At 43.1% G+C, this 15078-nt stretch overlaps 1 protein-coding gene across 1 annotated transcript; it reads left to right on the top strand.

Moving 5' to 3' along the window:
- On the top strand, positions 1 to 14174 carry plekhn1 (pleckstrin homology domain containing, family N member 1). Its single transcript, XM_061074574.1, has 16 exons — positions 1 to 181; positions 2223 to 2313; positions 2424 to 2585; positions 3994 to 4074; positions 4613 to 4703; positions 6465 to 6598; positions 7121 to 7270; positions 8485 to 8565; positions 8666 to 8741; positions 8993 to 9138; positions 9415 to 9567; positions 10745 to 10987; positions 11532 to 11687; positions 12022 to 12276; positions 12515 to 12575; positions 13398 to 14174. Exons 1-16 carry the CDS (start codon positions 108 to 110, stop codon positions 13580 to 13582), a joined length of 2139 nt encoding a protein of 712 aa, XP_060930557.1. The 5' UTR covers positions 1 to 107; the 3' UTR covers positions 13583 to 14174.
- Positions 14175 to 15078: the final 904 nt, after the last annotated feature.

Below are 15078 nucleotides of genomic sequence, written 5' to 3' on the forward strand. Positions count from 1 at the left end.
CCGGGAGCACACACACAAACACACACGCCACTACTGGATAACACTCGTCCATCACAGGAGTCACTTGTCTACAGAGCAGCAGCAGAAGCCTCACAGAGCCCAGCAGCATGGGGAGCAGCCTGTCATGCGTCCCCCAGCACAACTTCAGATTCTCCAGTAAAAGCTTCATTCGCAGAAACAGGTAAGAACAATCACAACCTGTCTTGGGGATTCTTACTGTACTCGCCTCCGTGTGTTCCCTCAGAGCACATGTCCTGCCCTTGACTGCCGTTTGTTATTTCAGACTCTGTGTTTCATCTGGAAGGAATTCCTGGTATTTCTCGGGGTTTGAGCAGCGAGGTTAAATGTAGGTTGTGAATTTTGTGACGCCGGGTTGTCAGGATCATATGGTTATGCAGCATAGTCTGGGTGTCGTGCCTGAGTGCTGCCTGTCTGGGCAACGGTGTCGATGATCCAGTTACCATTTGCCTCCTCTTTGCATCCCTCTGAAGATGATCTGCCAGCTGTCAAGTCTATCTGGTTTCCCCCCCAAAGTCCGGAGCTGACCCCCAATCATTATCACGATCACACATGGGCAATTATACTCCATAAAAGAAACCGTTGGGTTTATGGCACCTGATGGCTGGTAGTGATCTGATATGAGGGCATTAAATACAGGAAATGACAGACATGCCTAGTTTTTCGATCTGGTTTTCTTGAATCCGTTGGGATTATTTGCCCGGGCATGTTACAATTGGCGCAGCCCACTCTGCGGGACCAGCACATCTGATTCTGATTAACCTCCGCTACAGAACATCTGTCCTGTGTGATGATTCAGGGTCTGGTTTGATAGAATGTGTCATGCTGTTCTACATTTTCAAATAAAAATAAGAGACAGGGCAAAAAAAACAAAAACATCAACTCTGGCTTATACACCTTCCCAGTGGGATTGATGGTTCAGTACAGGAACAATGCATTCAGTGTTCCTGCTTCCTGTGCACCCTACTCGCTCTTTGTGTTGCTGAATCAGGCCGGGGTCAGGTATTCCCTTCAGAGAACGGGGAGTGAGGTGCATTGAATACCACAGCAGCAATTTGGAGAATGTTGGGTGTGTAAATCAACTACCTATCTATTATCTACATTCCTCTTTCACGCTGCAGCAGCAGATTGCATCAGTGTGCAGGTTATTAATATTTTTCTCTTGTGTACGTGAGCACAAGTCAAACAGGGACGTAGTAGAATAGTATCAGTCACCGAACACTTGTCAGTGATTGATGCTGGACATGGACTTCCTGATGGGACAGACCTTGATTCCCACCGTGAAAACAAAAGCCTGCGTTGTTGCACCGAGGACACTGGTACACATGTGTGCAGATAAGCAGATAAACTGCAAGCTGAGACTGTAAAAGCAGTCCCACAGTCTTATCGTTGCAGTGGGGGAGCTTCCTCGTAGAGACGTGACACTAATGGTAACAGATGAGGGTCGTGCAAAACAAAGGGGGACATTGAATACTGATTTTCCTATGCACATCCTTAATATAAGAAACATAAGAGCGGATTGTTCTTATCATTTAAATGGTTGGCATTGATGGGCCGAGGACAAAGGAAGGGTCTCTGGTTGATTCACTGTACATTATGTGAGATAAAAAAAAACCCACACAATTCAAAGTTATTTACCAAATGTGAAATTTTACATTGAAAACCAGAGGGGCACTTGAGCAAAGTCCCGATAAATGTAATCAAGCTTTACCAAATTTCACACATTCAAAGATATAAGTCCCCTAAATCTGCCTGTTTTCACCAACAAGAACGATTCCCTGGGAAATAGCAACAAATTTAAATAATGCCATGTCTCACAATGGCTTCTTCCCTGACTTATATCACAGATTCATTTCATTCCGCTCAGTTGTTTTCATGTGATTTTGCTCACAAACAAACATAAAAAAACTATCATGAAACAAAAAGACAGGGGTGAAAACATGAACTCCCCAGTGAAGTTAAAGAACAGAAAAACTGAAAAAGTCTCTGCCACTGAACTTGAAATGCAAAACAGTCTGAGCAAAGACGGGTGTGTTAAGTTCTACTCTGCATCTGATAACAGTGGGTGACGGTCAACTGACAAGTACGGGAAATGCTCCCTGATGACTCGGCCGTTGGGGATTTAGCTCAACAGCAAACAATGAATAGCTGGTAAACACGGGAGAGTGAGTGGTAACACGTGGTTTTTCCTTTTTTTTGAGCAGCAGCCGCCTGTTTCGCAAAAATTATCCCCAAGAGGGTCAGGAGAAGTCCAACAGCATCATCAATATCCTGTGCACTGTCACCCCCAGGAAGGTAAGACCCTCTCTCAGCTCGCAGGAGACTAACCTGAATCTCATACTCATACCAGAGAGAAGTTTTATAAATGTCTGTTTATTTTTTACTGACATTATGATTGTTTGCAGGAAATGTGCCACAAAGATCTGCAGTCAATAGACAACATCAAATGGAATCCTCCGTTTCCTTACGACCCGGCCAGCGGCTGGAAGAAGAGCAGCATCAATGTGAAGAACTACGGACGCATGATTCACAGCTCCAAAGTGCGTTTCCGCTTCCTCCAGTGCCAGGTGAGAGAAACGAAAACAACTTTTTAATGACGATGTTGAAACACCGGACAAGCGAGTACAAAGGAAAACAAAACTAATGCTGCACAATCCTCATTGTGGTTAATGAGGTCTGAAACAATGACCAAGCCTACGATGACACATCAGGCCAGTCATCCATGTGATCAGCGTGACTGTCAATTCCCCCCCCCCCCACAAAAAAAACAAAAAAAACAGGTGGAGAATAACCGGACAGATGAACTGAAACTCCCTGTGTAATTGACGTAGTGGCAGGCAGTGAATAATCCAATCGGTTTTCCATGAAGCGGGCCGCAGCCTGTGTTTGGACATACAGTTGTGAAACATCTCCCAGAGAAAACCTCAGGGTAGAGAGAGAGAGAGAGTTCCTCTGATCCCAGGGACTGATAGAGGACGTGCCGTCTCCGCACTGTGGGAACTGCAATTCATCAAAGCTGTGACACAACAGCTCTGTCAAAAAAGTAGAACGGAAAGAGTGTTGGACGGAAGGGCGTCATGATGCCAAAAGAACACAAAGTGTGAAACCTAGAAGAACTCCACAGAGGAGGGATGACTTACCACAGTGTTGACAAACAACAAAGACGATTGCTAAACGAGTTTCTTTAAAATCACATTTTACGCTCACAGAAGACACACCTTCCCGGAAATCCTTTTCCTTTCTGCTAAATCAGAACATCTCCCGTAGGCGCACCATGAATCGGCAGGTGATACAGGAACAAGACATTCTGATCAACCGATGACTCAATTTGTGTGAGACTTTAGATACAAACACGAGTGCTTAACACGATAAAAACAGTTCCCCGTGGTATGAATAAGGAACTAAAATGGCAGTCAGCTTAAGGAAATACATTTGAATTAACTAGATCCATTTCATACATTCATAGCTATCAGCCCCATAAACAAGACGGATTTTTTAGTCAAGAGCCATTGATGCGGATCTGCAACACAGTTTAATGAGTCCTTCCACGCATCATTCAGCATCTGATTAACAAACAAACAAACAAACAAACAGACGCACACAAAACCTAACTCCCCTTGTCGAGTTAATAAATACAGGAAGTGAGAAACCTTAAAAACAATCGATCTTAACATTGTGAAATGATTCTCATCTGAGAGCCAACATCAGGAAAAGACACATTGCTGAAGATCATGGGCGTCCAGACATGTGCCTGTATGTGCGAGGGTTCATTTCATCAACACTAAACCAGCTGATTGTATCGATTCTCAGTTTTCCAATTCGGCTTCATGTTAAATCAGCTCTTGTGTGTGTTTTGAAACCTGAACACATAGTAGGTGAAACGTGATGGCTCTGTAATACAAGGATCGTAGTTTTCTTACGGTGTATTACTTCTTAGACGGGACATTTTATGACTTTTCTCTATTATCTCCGCAGGATATACATGATTGCTACCTGGATCTCTTCCAGACACACCTTCACTTTGTCTCTAACAACACAACCGGACTAACATACCAGGTGAGTTTGCTTTCACTTAGACAATTTCACAATGTTCACGACTGATCCTTCCAATGCTTCGCTTTATGTGTCGTTTTGATCTTTCCCAGGATTCTTTAAAAAAGTTTATTAAACTTTCTTTGGGGCAGATTTTTACTTTACATAATCGTGCCTTTCGACATGTGTACCCTGTCAGTCAGCAGAGTGTTTGTAAACAGAAAGTAGGATTAAGTTACTTCACCATGTGTAAAGCATGAGCTGCCATTAATCATAATTTTACTGTGTCGGTTGTCTGCTTTACTTCTTGTCAAGAAGAGACAGCTGTGATACTTTAAACAGTATAAGTTAGCATTTACTGTAGATGATGGCAAATGCAAAGTATGCTGGGATTCAAGGGTTCCCTCAGACTTATGGTGAATATTACAATTAAGAGCTGAACAGTTGGCTCAAATGGAGTAATTGGAAAAGGAAATGTTGCAGTGAACGCTTTTAGTGAGAGAATGAGAGAATGTTTTTGTGCAAAGAAGCGTGATCGAACCTTTTGTTATCTTGTGTTCAGGGAACTCTTCCGTTGAAAGAACTCTCCGTCTGCAACCTGCAGCAGAACTGCAACCACAGTCAACCCCAGGAATTCGCCTTTCAAATAAACGGTAAGTTCGACTCGTGTTTGTTGGCACTGAGCCCTGGAATGTCATAATCATCCGTTTGGACTTTTATTGGTTGTGTTGAATTTATCTAATCAATCACTCAGGCTGATTGATTAACAAATCCAGCATGCTGTCTAGAAGTCAGCAGCAAACGTCAGACTTCAAAGGAGGTTGAATCAGAGTAGTTGTCTAAATTTTTTATCTTAATTTATTGCTCATACTCAGTATTTTCCCCTCTGCTGGTGGTCTGCTGTGTTTTTAGTTTTGGATCAAAGTAAAAAAATCTCCTCACTGCAAGAAATCACACGCTATTTCCAAGCTGCGGCATTTTGTATGTTGTCACATTCCAGTGATTCAAAGGTGCTGCGACCCCCTTCACCTCCACTCAACCCCAAGACTAACTAGAGCCGGGCCCCCTTCACCCTTGGTCAGGGGGCCAAAGCAGCCCTTAAGACCCTGCTTGTTAGAGGACAGGTGCACTTCAGTCGGCCCAGCTGCCCGGCTACCGCTCTTAGCCTTGTCACTGCATATAATCTATGGCACATTCCAAAAACTGCTCCGGTTAATGCCCGGTGGAAATGCCACTTAGCTTTTGAACTCTGGGTAGACGAAAACAGTCTGAGGCTCGATTTCTTTTCATTAAGTAGAAATGTGATGCTGCCGGGACTACAGGGGTTCTTGCCAGGGACTAATGCAAAACTACAGAATTTTTAAAAAAGTGAAAAGTGCCAATCACGAAGAGTAGACGGTTTCTTTGTTTGCATTTGATATTAGTTTCTATCTGACTGACATCTGAACCGTCTCCACTGTCACAATGTTGACACTCATCTGACTTCCCCGGATCAAGCTTGTTATTTTGTGGTATTGTATTCCAGCTGTTGTTGCAGTGTGGACTTTGATTTGCTTTATGGGATTCACCACGGACAGGAAATATGTAGCGGAAGCGTGTCAAACGTCTGAGTCAAGTGAGGGTTCTCACCAAGTGCTTTCCTCCGTGAGCGCTGCGGAAATATGATTCAGCTTCAGGGTGAAGGGGTGATGGTGAGTTTATGGGTGACGAAGCTAACACAGCACGAGACAGTCTGTACAAATCCCTGTAAGCTTTTACACAGTTTGAATTTATGTTGCTGTGAAAGTTAGATAATGAGACTTAATTACCTTTAACAATAGTGACTATAAACTGACAAGAGTAGCGGACTATGTGCTTCCATTCCCAAGAGTTTTCCCTTCACTCGTGTTGTTTGAACTTGGGGAGCACATGGTGGTCAAGGTCTACAATTATGAAGAGAAAGCTGAAAAGATTCCAGAGTCCCGACTTCAGGAGAGCTCAGTGGGCCTTGTTACCAGATAATTACCACACAAAGCCAAGGGGCTGGAGTGAAACAGACTATCTGTACTGATTATCTGTGGTATGTGTGGGACTGATAGATAGAACGAGATTCCAGCTCTTTTCATCCCAGACCCTGGTCATTCCTCCTGAGTAAACACTGTGAGGGAGGCAGAGACTGCTCTGACTTTTAAATACCAGATGACGCAGGTCAGACGTTAGATCTTCTCGCAGTAGGTCTTACATGTGGTTTACTCACTTCAACATGTGTTAACATTTATTACATAACTTGTGCTAAACAGCCAAGAACGCGGCGGGTGGACTCACGGTTAATGATTAATCACTGCGTCAGAGAATTTCCTGATAAAAAAGGCTTGGAGAGAAAACTCACAAAAGACACTTTCCTTTTTTGACCCTGTGACCTTTGCACCCTGCAGGTGTCAGCCTCAACTCCATAGTTGTCTACTGTGCCAACCAAGACGAACAGGACCTGTGGTTTGGCCTCCTGAAAGAAAACATTGAGGCAAACGGAGGCACCGCAACTACAATCGAAAACTTCACCAGAGTGAAGGTAAGTTAGACAAAACGTTCGAATGCCACCTACCTCGAAATAACCTGTTATATTATATCAAGCTGCATAAAAATCTGGCTTTCGTGCTGCAACAGAATGTGGTCATCATCTTTTAACCCACCTGGTGGATTAGCCAAGAAAGTGGTTTGGCTTCAGCCGCTCCTGAAAACAGGATGTGTGTGAGCGTGTAGATCTGATGAGTCAGGTAGGTCACTGCTGGCTCTCCCTGAGGCCTGGATACGAAGGAGTGGCCTTGACCACATCACAGTCAATATCAAAATCACATCTGCACAGGGTTGACTCCACACCCACAGGTGGGGAAACGGCTGATGAAACGCGTGAACCTAAATGTTTCACGAGAAAATAACTGAACTGACAATGTTTGTGCAAGCCTTAGCTGGGAAGCGTTTTCTATGAACAAACATTCAACGCTTAAATTTGCTTATGGGGCAGAGGAATGGTAATATTTACATTGCTGACGGTTCATTGTGACTTCTGTTTTTCCCTGTTTACCTTCTGTAGCTGAACCAGGACAAGGCTCCCGAGGGCCGAGAGGAGCTGAGGAACTCCATCAACAGAGAGCCCATCTACGAGTGGGAGGGCTCCCAGCGAGACAGCCTGGGCAACATCACCTATGTCACCAAAGTCCGGCTGCAGCACCTGCCCTGTCAGGTATGACGTCACTCGGTTTATCTAGAGTGAATCATGATTTCCGGTCACGCAGAGATAAAGCACATGATCTGGGTTCTTGACTATTTATGGGAATGTGCAGTGGAGTCACGGGTAGAGGCGATAACATGATTGGTAGTTTGTTGTCCCACATTAACTCCTGACGACAGCCGACCTGTAGTGATACATGGTTTCGTACTCTGGGAATTTTTCACATTTAAAAAGCTCAATAACATCAGCTCCAAATCCAGGTGACTCACAGTTCTGAAATTGCGCAACACACACATTACCTTAACACAGTGTGAGGAGTGACTGAAATGGGTGGAGTCCATATTTTTGGCAACAGGATGCCTCTGCTGCAGATGTAACTCTAATTTCCTTATTTTTCCACCAAGGTGCAAAACAGAGTCAGACACCTGCAACTAGCCGGTGAAGAAAACACAACTCTGTGCTGAACCAGATCAGACATGAGCACAAATAAATAATGTTGATAAAGCTTCGCATAGCAGCCAGTAAAAACAGGAGTCATGACACAGCATGCATCGTTATCTGTAATTAATTCTCATATGGGCCCGAGCGTAAGTCCCTGAGTGAGATTTAGGGCCCGGTTGTGTGAGAGCCGTTCGCCAGGCTCACAGTGACTCAACTCACCTCACAGCTGGAATGTCAGCTGTCTCTCCAGACACACCTTCCGCGAGGGAGAGGAAACATAAACTGCTCGTCTGCCGCACCTTTAAATGCCCCCCCGACCGGCTGGACTGAAGATCTCACTGGGATTCAAACTGTGCCTCTCAGCAGAGTATTAAAGGATAAACACTGCTGGTTTTTCCTATGTTTGCCTTGGGTCTCACGGTCGCCTCTGTGCTTTGTGTTATTCATAGTTGTATTCTCCCCCAGGGAGAATGACTGGAGATTATTTTCTTACAATAAGATTAAAGGATTTGGTTGCCTTCGCTCCTGTACAACATCGAAACAAGGGAACTTTTCAGAGATACTTATATGAGAGTTCAATTTAAGCTTTAATATGATATAGATTCTCTTTGAATTTAATGGGCCAAACCTTCTGAGCACCTAAAGGGAGAACCAGACATCTCCACCAATCATCCGTCATATTGGTGTTGAAATTTTATTATGGGAATATGTAAACAAATCATAGACAATGGTTGACTGTTCCTGACACACGTAGCTCACTATCAGCTATTATCTTGTGTCGACAGGAGCAGAGTGACAGACTCCTGGTGATGTACCCAGCGACACTGATCATCCTATCAGAGGAGAACGACGGGCTCTTTTACAAGGTACCACTCTTCTACACTTACTAATATCCGGAGGTGTGTGCATGAAGCGTATCCATTGTTTATGTCTGTGTATTGGCTCTAACAGTCATTATGATTACAGGGGAAACTTCCACTCAACATGATTACTGTGACCACACCCTGCCAAGACGTCAAGCCCAACACCTTTATGATCGAAGGTAAATATAGTGAATCAGTGAGCTGCTGCTCTGCTCCGGACATGTCAAGGGGAATTTTAATGAGTGTGTGTTCTTATGCAAGCTTTATGTTAAGTGGCCTTTTGCATGGATCTACCAGCGTCACAGAGTATAACCCCTCTATGAATGAGCTGGTTTTATCCCCAGTGAATGACAATCTGACTATAGCACATTCCAGCGAGCGACTGGACCGAATGACAGCCTTTGTCCCCCCCCCCGTCCTCTCTTCCCAGGGAAGCTCATCAACCCCATAGTGGTTTCGTGTCTGGATATGACCACGTTCTGCGACTGGATCCAGCATTTCAAAGCTGCTGACGTGCCAGTTCTCACACCCCCGCCCCCTGTGTATGACATCATCTACACTCCGACGCAAAAAGAGGTGAGACCCCCCCCCCCCCACCCTCCTTTCCCGGACCACAAACTATTATATTGTTTACAACTGTTGATGATCCATAACTATAAAGGAAGCTATCTACACTTGATTTGTTAACCTTTGGGGACATGGGAGGGTTCAAGTAGAAGTGAAAGAGGACACAGACCCATTTTTAAATCAACATAACTATGATATGATTTACAACAACTACATTTGTCAAATTTGCTCTTGGTCAAAAAATCTTTATTTAAATGTTTAATTTCTGGGTCCTATTATTTCTAGGCTCCCCAGTTCGACCGGTGGAGTGGAAACAGCCAAGGACGAAGTGAGTCCCTTAAGTTTAGCCAGTCAACAAGTGGCCGTGGGCCCCACAACCTTCAGCTGCCCATTCATGAAGACAACCCTCTCACCCCAGGATACGCTGAACCGCTCTGTGTAAGTCAGCCATGTGTCAATTCTCACGTTCAACCGTTCTTAGACTAATAAATGCACCATAAGCATCTTAGTTGTTTGTTTTGGTGGAGCTGAGCAGCAACACATTTCCTTTACAAGGTTCATTATTAATTGAGGTCAAGATACCAAACGGCTCCTGTTGCACCCACAGAGGAGGAATAGGGAATCCTCAGGCCTTTCAGTAAAAACATCATAACAGTTTTCAATAATATTTATAATTTTTAGTAAGTTTTTATTGGTATAGAGAAATATGCGGCCAATAAAGTCTGATTCAGCAAAGAAGTTTAAGAAGTACTGAGACTCTAGCTGTGTAGTTCGCTCAATTAGCTGAGCGAGGAGAAGGCTCAATGCCCAGAAGACAAGTTGTTGTTCAGCTGAACCACCACTCACCCTATTACATTGATAGAGACTCTTTTCTCCAAAAACACAAAATGAAGATAAAAAACTATGATGTAAACAGGAGAAACTGTTTAATACATTTGCTATACAGGGACTCACTGGTTAAAATCTCTGACTCTTTTCTGTGTTGTAAAACATTTTACACCTACTTTGTAAATCAATAATTTTATATAATAAAAAAATATACTACACCACATTAACTTTTTAACTCAAGTAAAAGTAAGACTTGTTTTTAAATATATTTAATAGTACTAAAATAACAAGTCCTCTTTGCTAATGCAACAGTCCACTACATCATTTATTGAGCCTACTGTATATTCAGTTTGATACAATAGTATAGACTACCTATTTATAAAGAAAACTTCAGATACTCCTGAAAACATATTGTCAGTTTTAATGGCTGAATCTAGGCGATGTTTCAGGTGTTTCTTCATCACCAGTAATGCTGCTTTAGCAAGGGGCGGAGTCTTATGATCTGATTGGATCTATGGATCAAATCCCCCTAGTTATTCATTATTTATAAAAATGGAATCAAATGTAAACATGTCACACAATGCTTGTAAAAAATGTAGTGGATTATAAAGTACATACGGTATATTTTTTCTGATATATGTGAGTAAAAGTAGAAAGTAATGAAAATAGAACCATGTGAGTACAGGAACTTGAAAAATGTACTTAAGTACTGTAACGAATATACATCCCAGCACTGGCTACGACTCCTGGCTGACTCTTGCCCTGGTTGTGTTTATTCTCCGTACAGTACAGCTCCAGCCGTCCCTCCTCAGCCGAGACCGCCCGCCTGGGCAGCAGGAACAACAGCATATCTTCCCACACCAGGCCCGAGCGTGACCTACGACCTTTGTCACTGCGCTACTCCTCACCGCAGCACAACTCCTACGTCCAGCCTGCCGAGAGCTCGGTGGCGTCTCAGGTCTACAGCACGCCGTATTCTGCCCTGCACCATGTCAGCCCGCAGCGGCTGGAGAAAGCCCCACTTGTCAAGGTAATTCAGTCTGGCGTCTAACTCGATAACCAAATATTCCCTCAGAGACCGTTGACTTATTTTACACGTCACGTGTGCAGCTACTAAAATAGATACGAGCAGGAGGACAAGAGGGGTCAGGATATGTGTTAACAAATGAGATAATAGTGCAGAATTGACGCTGAAAGAATAATTTATGTGATGGTGCAAAGAATGAGACCTCTCTTACATTTAATTACAAATACCAAAGCCACCAATCAGTAAACAGTCACTGATGGAACATCCTTGCATTACGTATGGCAGTTAAGAGTTCTATACACAACCCTGACAGCTGACTGTTGATTTATGAGACAACACATAGCGATGCTGCAGATCAGGACTGGCATGAGTCCAAATCCTCTACTAGGTAATCTGATCTGGTTAATGTTATTGGCTCATGTGAATCTGAAGAGCATGTGAGAGAAAGTCAGATGAGACGATGGGAAATGAGTGATTGATATTCCTCTCATCAGCTGGTGTTTTAAACTAACTTCTGCCTCTGTCTGTCCGAACCTTTTGTGATTAGTCGAACAGCTGGAGCACACCTCAAACGTCCCTGAACTACTCCCTGAACGGCCCACAGCGCCACTCGGACATGTGCGCTCCCCGACAACCGCTCTCGCCGCTGTACGACGAGCCGTGCAGTCCCGAGATCTACTCCCTGGATGAGGCCATGCCATCGGTAAGTGGGTCAATGATACTGGATCCATTGGTTCAATTTACACCTGCACAGCCTCTCTAATATCAAGCATCGCACACACATACACGCATATACACACTTCAGTGAAAAAGTAAGAATGATCAGTCCCTGTTAGTGCAGAGACGTAATAACAACCAGCAATTATTTATTCTGGGTCTGTATATTCAACTTAATTACTGAACGTGTGTTTACCTTTAAGAATTAAGTTTATTATATTTGCTAGTTTCTGGTCAATAAAATTGGTCACACACTTAAATAATTCAAAAGTAATTTCTTCCATCATTACTTAATCCAAATGTTATTCATTTTATTAAAGGAGGAGAGCTGGCCAGAGCGAATTCAACACCACAGCCACCACCACCACCAGCAGCAGCAGCAGCACCTGCCGCCCTCCTTCCAGCTCCACACCCCCCCCATGGGAAAGCGCGGCGGGAGAAGCCTGGTTCTGACCCACTCCAAGGGAAAGGCTGTGAGCCTGGATATGGAATTTCCTCCAAGCCACGCGGAGCAGAGAGCCGAGGCCGTCTCCAGGCTGAAGCTCCTGCCCGTGCCCAGCCGAATGCAAGAGCAGGTGAGAAATGTGACAGTACTCATCTCTCAGGACGCTCCTGTTCCTGGAATGTGGTGGTGCAAAGTGCAGCGATGGAGCTCTGTGTGGTAGCAGAGCAAGTTTATACACTTGTTCTGCAGGGGATATTTGATCAAGGGCCATATGTGAAACAGTCTTTGATATTTTCACGAAATATGAGAATGTTTGTTTTAGTTGATCACGGGAAGTAACTTTCTCGCCCTTTTTCATCTGTCGACAGATGATTCTCCCGTCGAGCTCTTCGAGGAACACCTCTCAGATGCCTTACGGCTACTCACCAGGTAACAACTGAACCCATGAACCTGATAAAACATTCTTCTGTTTGTGTGTATTAGTGAACATGTGTGTTGACTGCATTTTCAAAAAAAGATCAGTTGGTTAAACATGTTTCAGTGTTTCAAACAAAAAGAAGAGGTTGCTTGTTTTCATTGCACGGCTGCATAGAATCTATATTTCTATTGAGCAGCGGCTGGGCCCTCATTCGAATCATAGCAAACACTGCAGCATCGTATTTCCCCACAAGTGTCGGTTGTGAAAGTCAACACTGTCTGCTGCCTTCCTAAGCACCAGCAAGGACACACAACATAGCTCACACTCCCTTATACCTTAAATTAAACACTGCAGACGCTCTGGACTGATTTAACTCTCTGGCCTGTCAGCAGGTAGACAGAAGGTTAAAAGCTACAGAACTGAAAGTGCACGAAACACGCAAATGAGCCAATACCATTGCAGCCATCGTGGCTCTCAATTCCATTTGATGGAATTAAGAGAACACAGTGCAATGGGACGGACGGCACACAACTGTCTCACAAACGTTTCTACATGATCTTTTGTCATATGAAAACAAGACTAGAATTATTAACCATGCTGGGATATGACAATTGATTTCATCTGTCAGGCTGCATGTTGCTGTATCTTCAGAAAGAATGAAGGTGGAGTAGCAGTGGCATGTTACCCCGGCAGTTTTACTGTTTACACATTGGAATAAAGCCAATGAAACCACAAGTGCCTTGGAGCTATGTCCAAGTTTATTCAGTCAAGGCGATGTTTTGTCTTTCATTGTTCAGAACTAAAAGCCTGGCAATCTTCTCTCGCTCCTATAGATCACCACTCGTACCTCGAACCAACAGAACCAGATGACCAGGAAATGGACTATGACAACATTTGGGAGTACGACTGTGATGCTGGAATGAATCAGCCAACGTCTGGAATTTCGACACACTGGACAGGATTAGACTACGGGGCCAGAGGCCTTGGTGCCATGGCGACCCAGCAAAGATGGTCGTAAAACAAAACAATAGCCGGGCCACTCGTCGGGACGTGTGCAAACAACAGATCTCTATCAGAGGGATAATAAAAGCCAGCACAGCCGGTGCTGCTCCTGCTGTGTACAGTGTGAGCCGGCAGATCAAGAGACCTGCGCTGTCGGATGTAGTGCAGTTGAGCAGGCGGACGATATGTGCAAGTATGCAAAGCAGCAGGCTAAATAAAAATATTGTGAAAGTGACAGACTCGTACTTCAGCTGTCTGTTTGTGATGTAGCATTCAACAGAGAAGACAGCTGGTTGCACTAAAGCTTTCAGACGAGTGCAAGAACTGACCGTTTTTAATTATTTAAGTATTTTCAAACATGCTGTTAAATGTCTGTTTGTTTCAGCTGAAAGCTATAAAAAGCATTCCAAGAGGGCTTGTTATAGTACAGGATGTATATGTTTTGTAAATGTTGTACATATATTATTTTATTATGATACATTATCAAGACAAATAGATGTGGGTTTAACGGACTACAGCATTGTACTGATAACTGTATGGCTTCCTCTTTTCCATTTTTGTTTGAGGTGTTTATTTATATTTGGCAATAAAAGTATAATTTAATCTTGTGTATCTGTTTATTCTAATTGCTATGGGACTGTTAAATCTGTTGTATGTATATTACAGTAAATACAGTAAACTACTCCATATATTCGCTCTTTCGAAACAAGAAAAAGCTGATGAGTGAAACTGATTATATTTGATGAAATGATGTGAAAAACCAACAACATATCATTGAAGTAGGATTACCTCCCTTTCTGGGCTTTAAAAGACAAAATTGGTCCCATCAGTGAAATGCATGAAAACTCTGTTTGTATGAAAATACTGTAACAGCACGACTCAATGTATTTTTATAGCTCTACCACGCCATCTACCTGAGAAAAATATATTAATACTAGTCAAGAAAGATCTCTTCTGAATACTTGAAAATTATGTTGAATAAGTTTACATAATGTATTAAATCAAAGTAATTATTTTGAACTTGACTAGATTTCTAGGGCAAATTTGTTATTATTAATTACTTGGAAACTGCAGCTCACTCAGCTGATCCAATTCATAATTATCACGTGAGCTTGTGCTGCCCTCTAGTGTTTGGAAAGCTGCACCTCCAGGAATAGTCTGAGGAATGACAACAGACACTGCAAACGATTCAATTTAATGTTGTTAAACTGACACCGATCCACGAAATATGAACAGCTCACAGAGCAACTTAGATAAAATACTGTACAGTCTTCTATAAATAATCTATCATGAAAATCAAATGCCCTTCATAAAATACATAAAAAGAACACTGGCGAATAATACAGCTCCCAAACAATTACACAATAATGGGGGTTCTGTTACAGTGGGAAATGTTGCAACAGATATGATCTCATTCATATCATGAAATAGTCAACACAGTCACTTTGGATAAAATCAGCTGCTACATAAAACTAGTGGAAACAAAACATGCTCCAACAGCTCCATTTAAAT

This window comes from Limanda limanda, chromosome 7 (genome assembly GCF_963576545.1).
Source record: "Limanda limanda chromosome 7, fLimLim1.1, whole genome shotgun sequence".
In the NCBI taxonomy this organism is placed as follows: Eukaryota; Metazoa; Chordata; class Actinopteri; order Pleuronectiformes; family Pleuronectidae; genus Limanda; species Limanda limanda.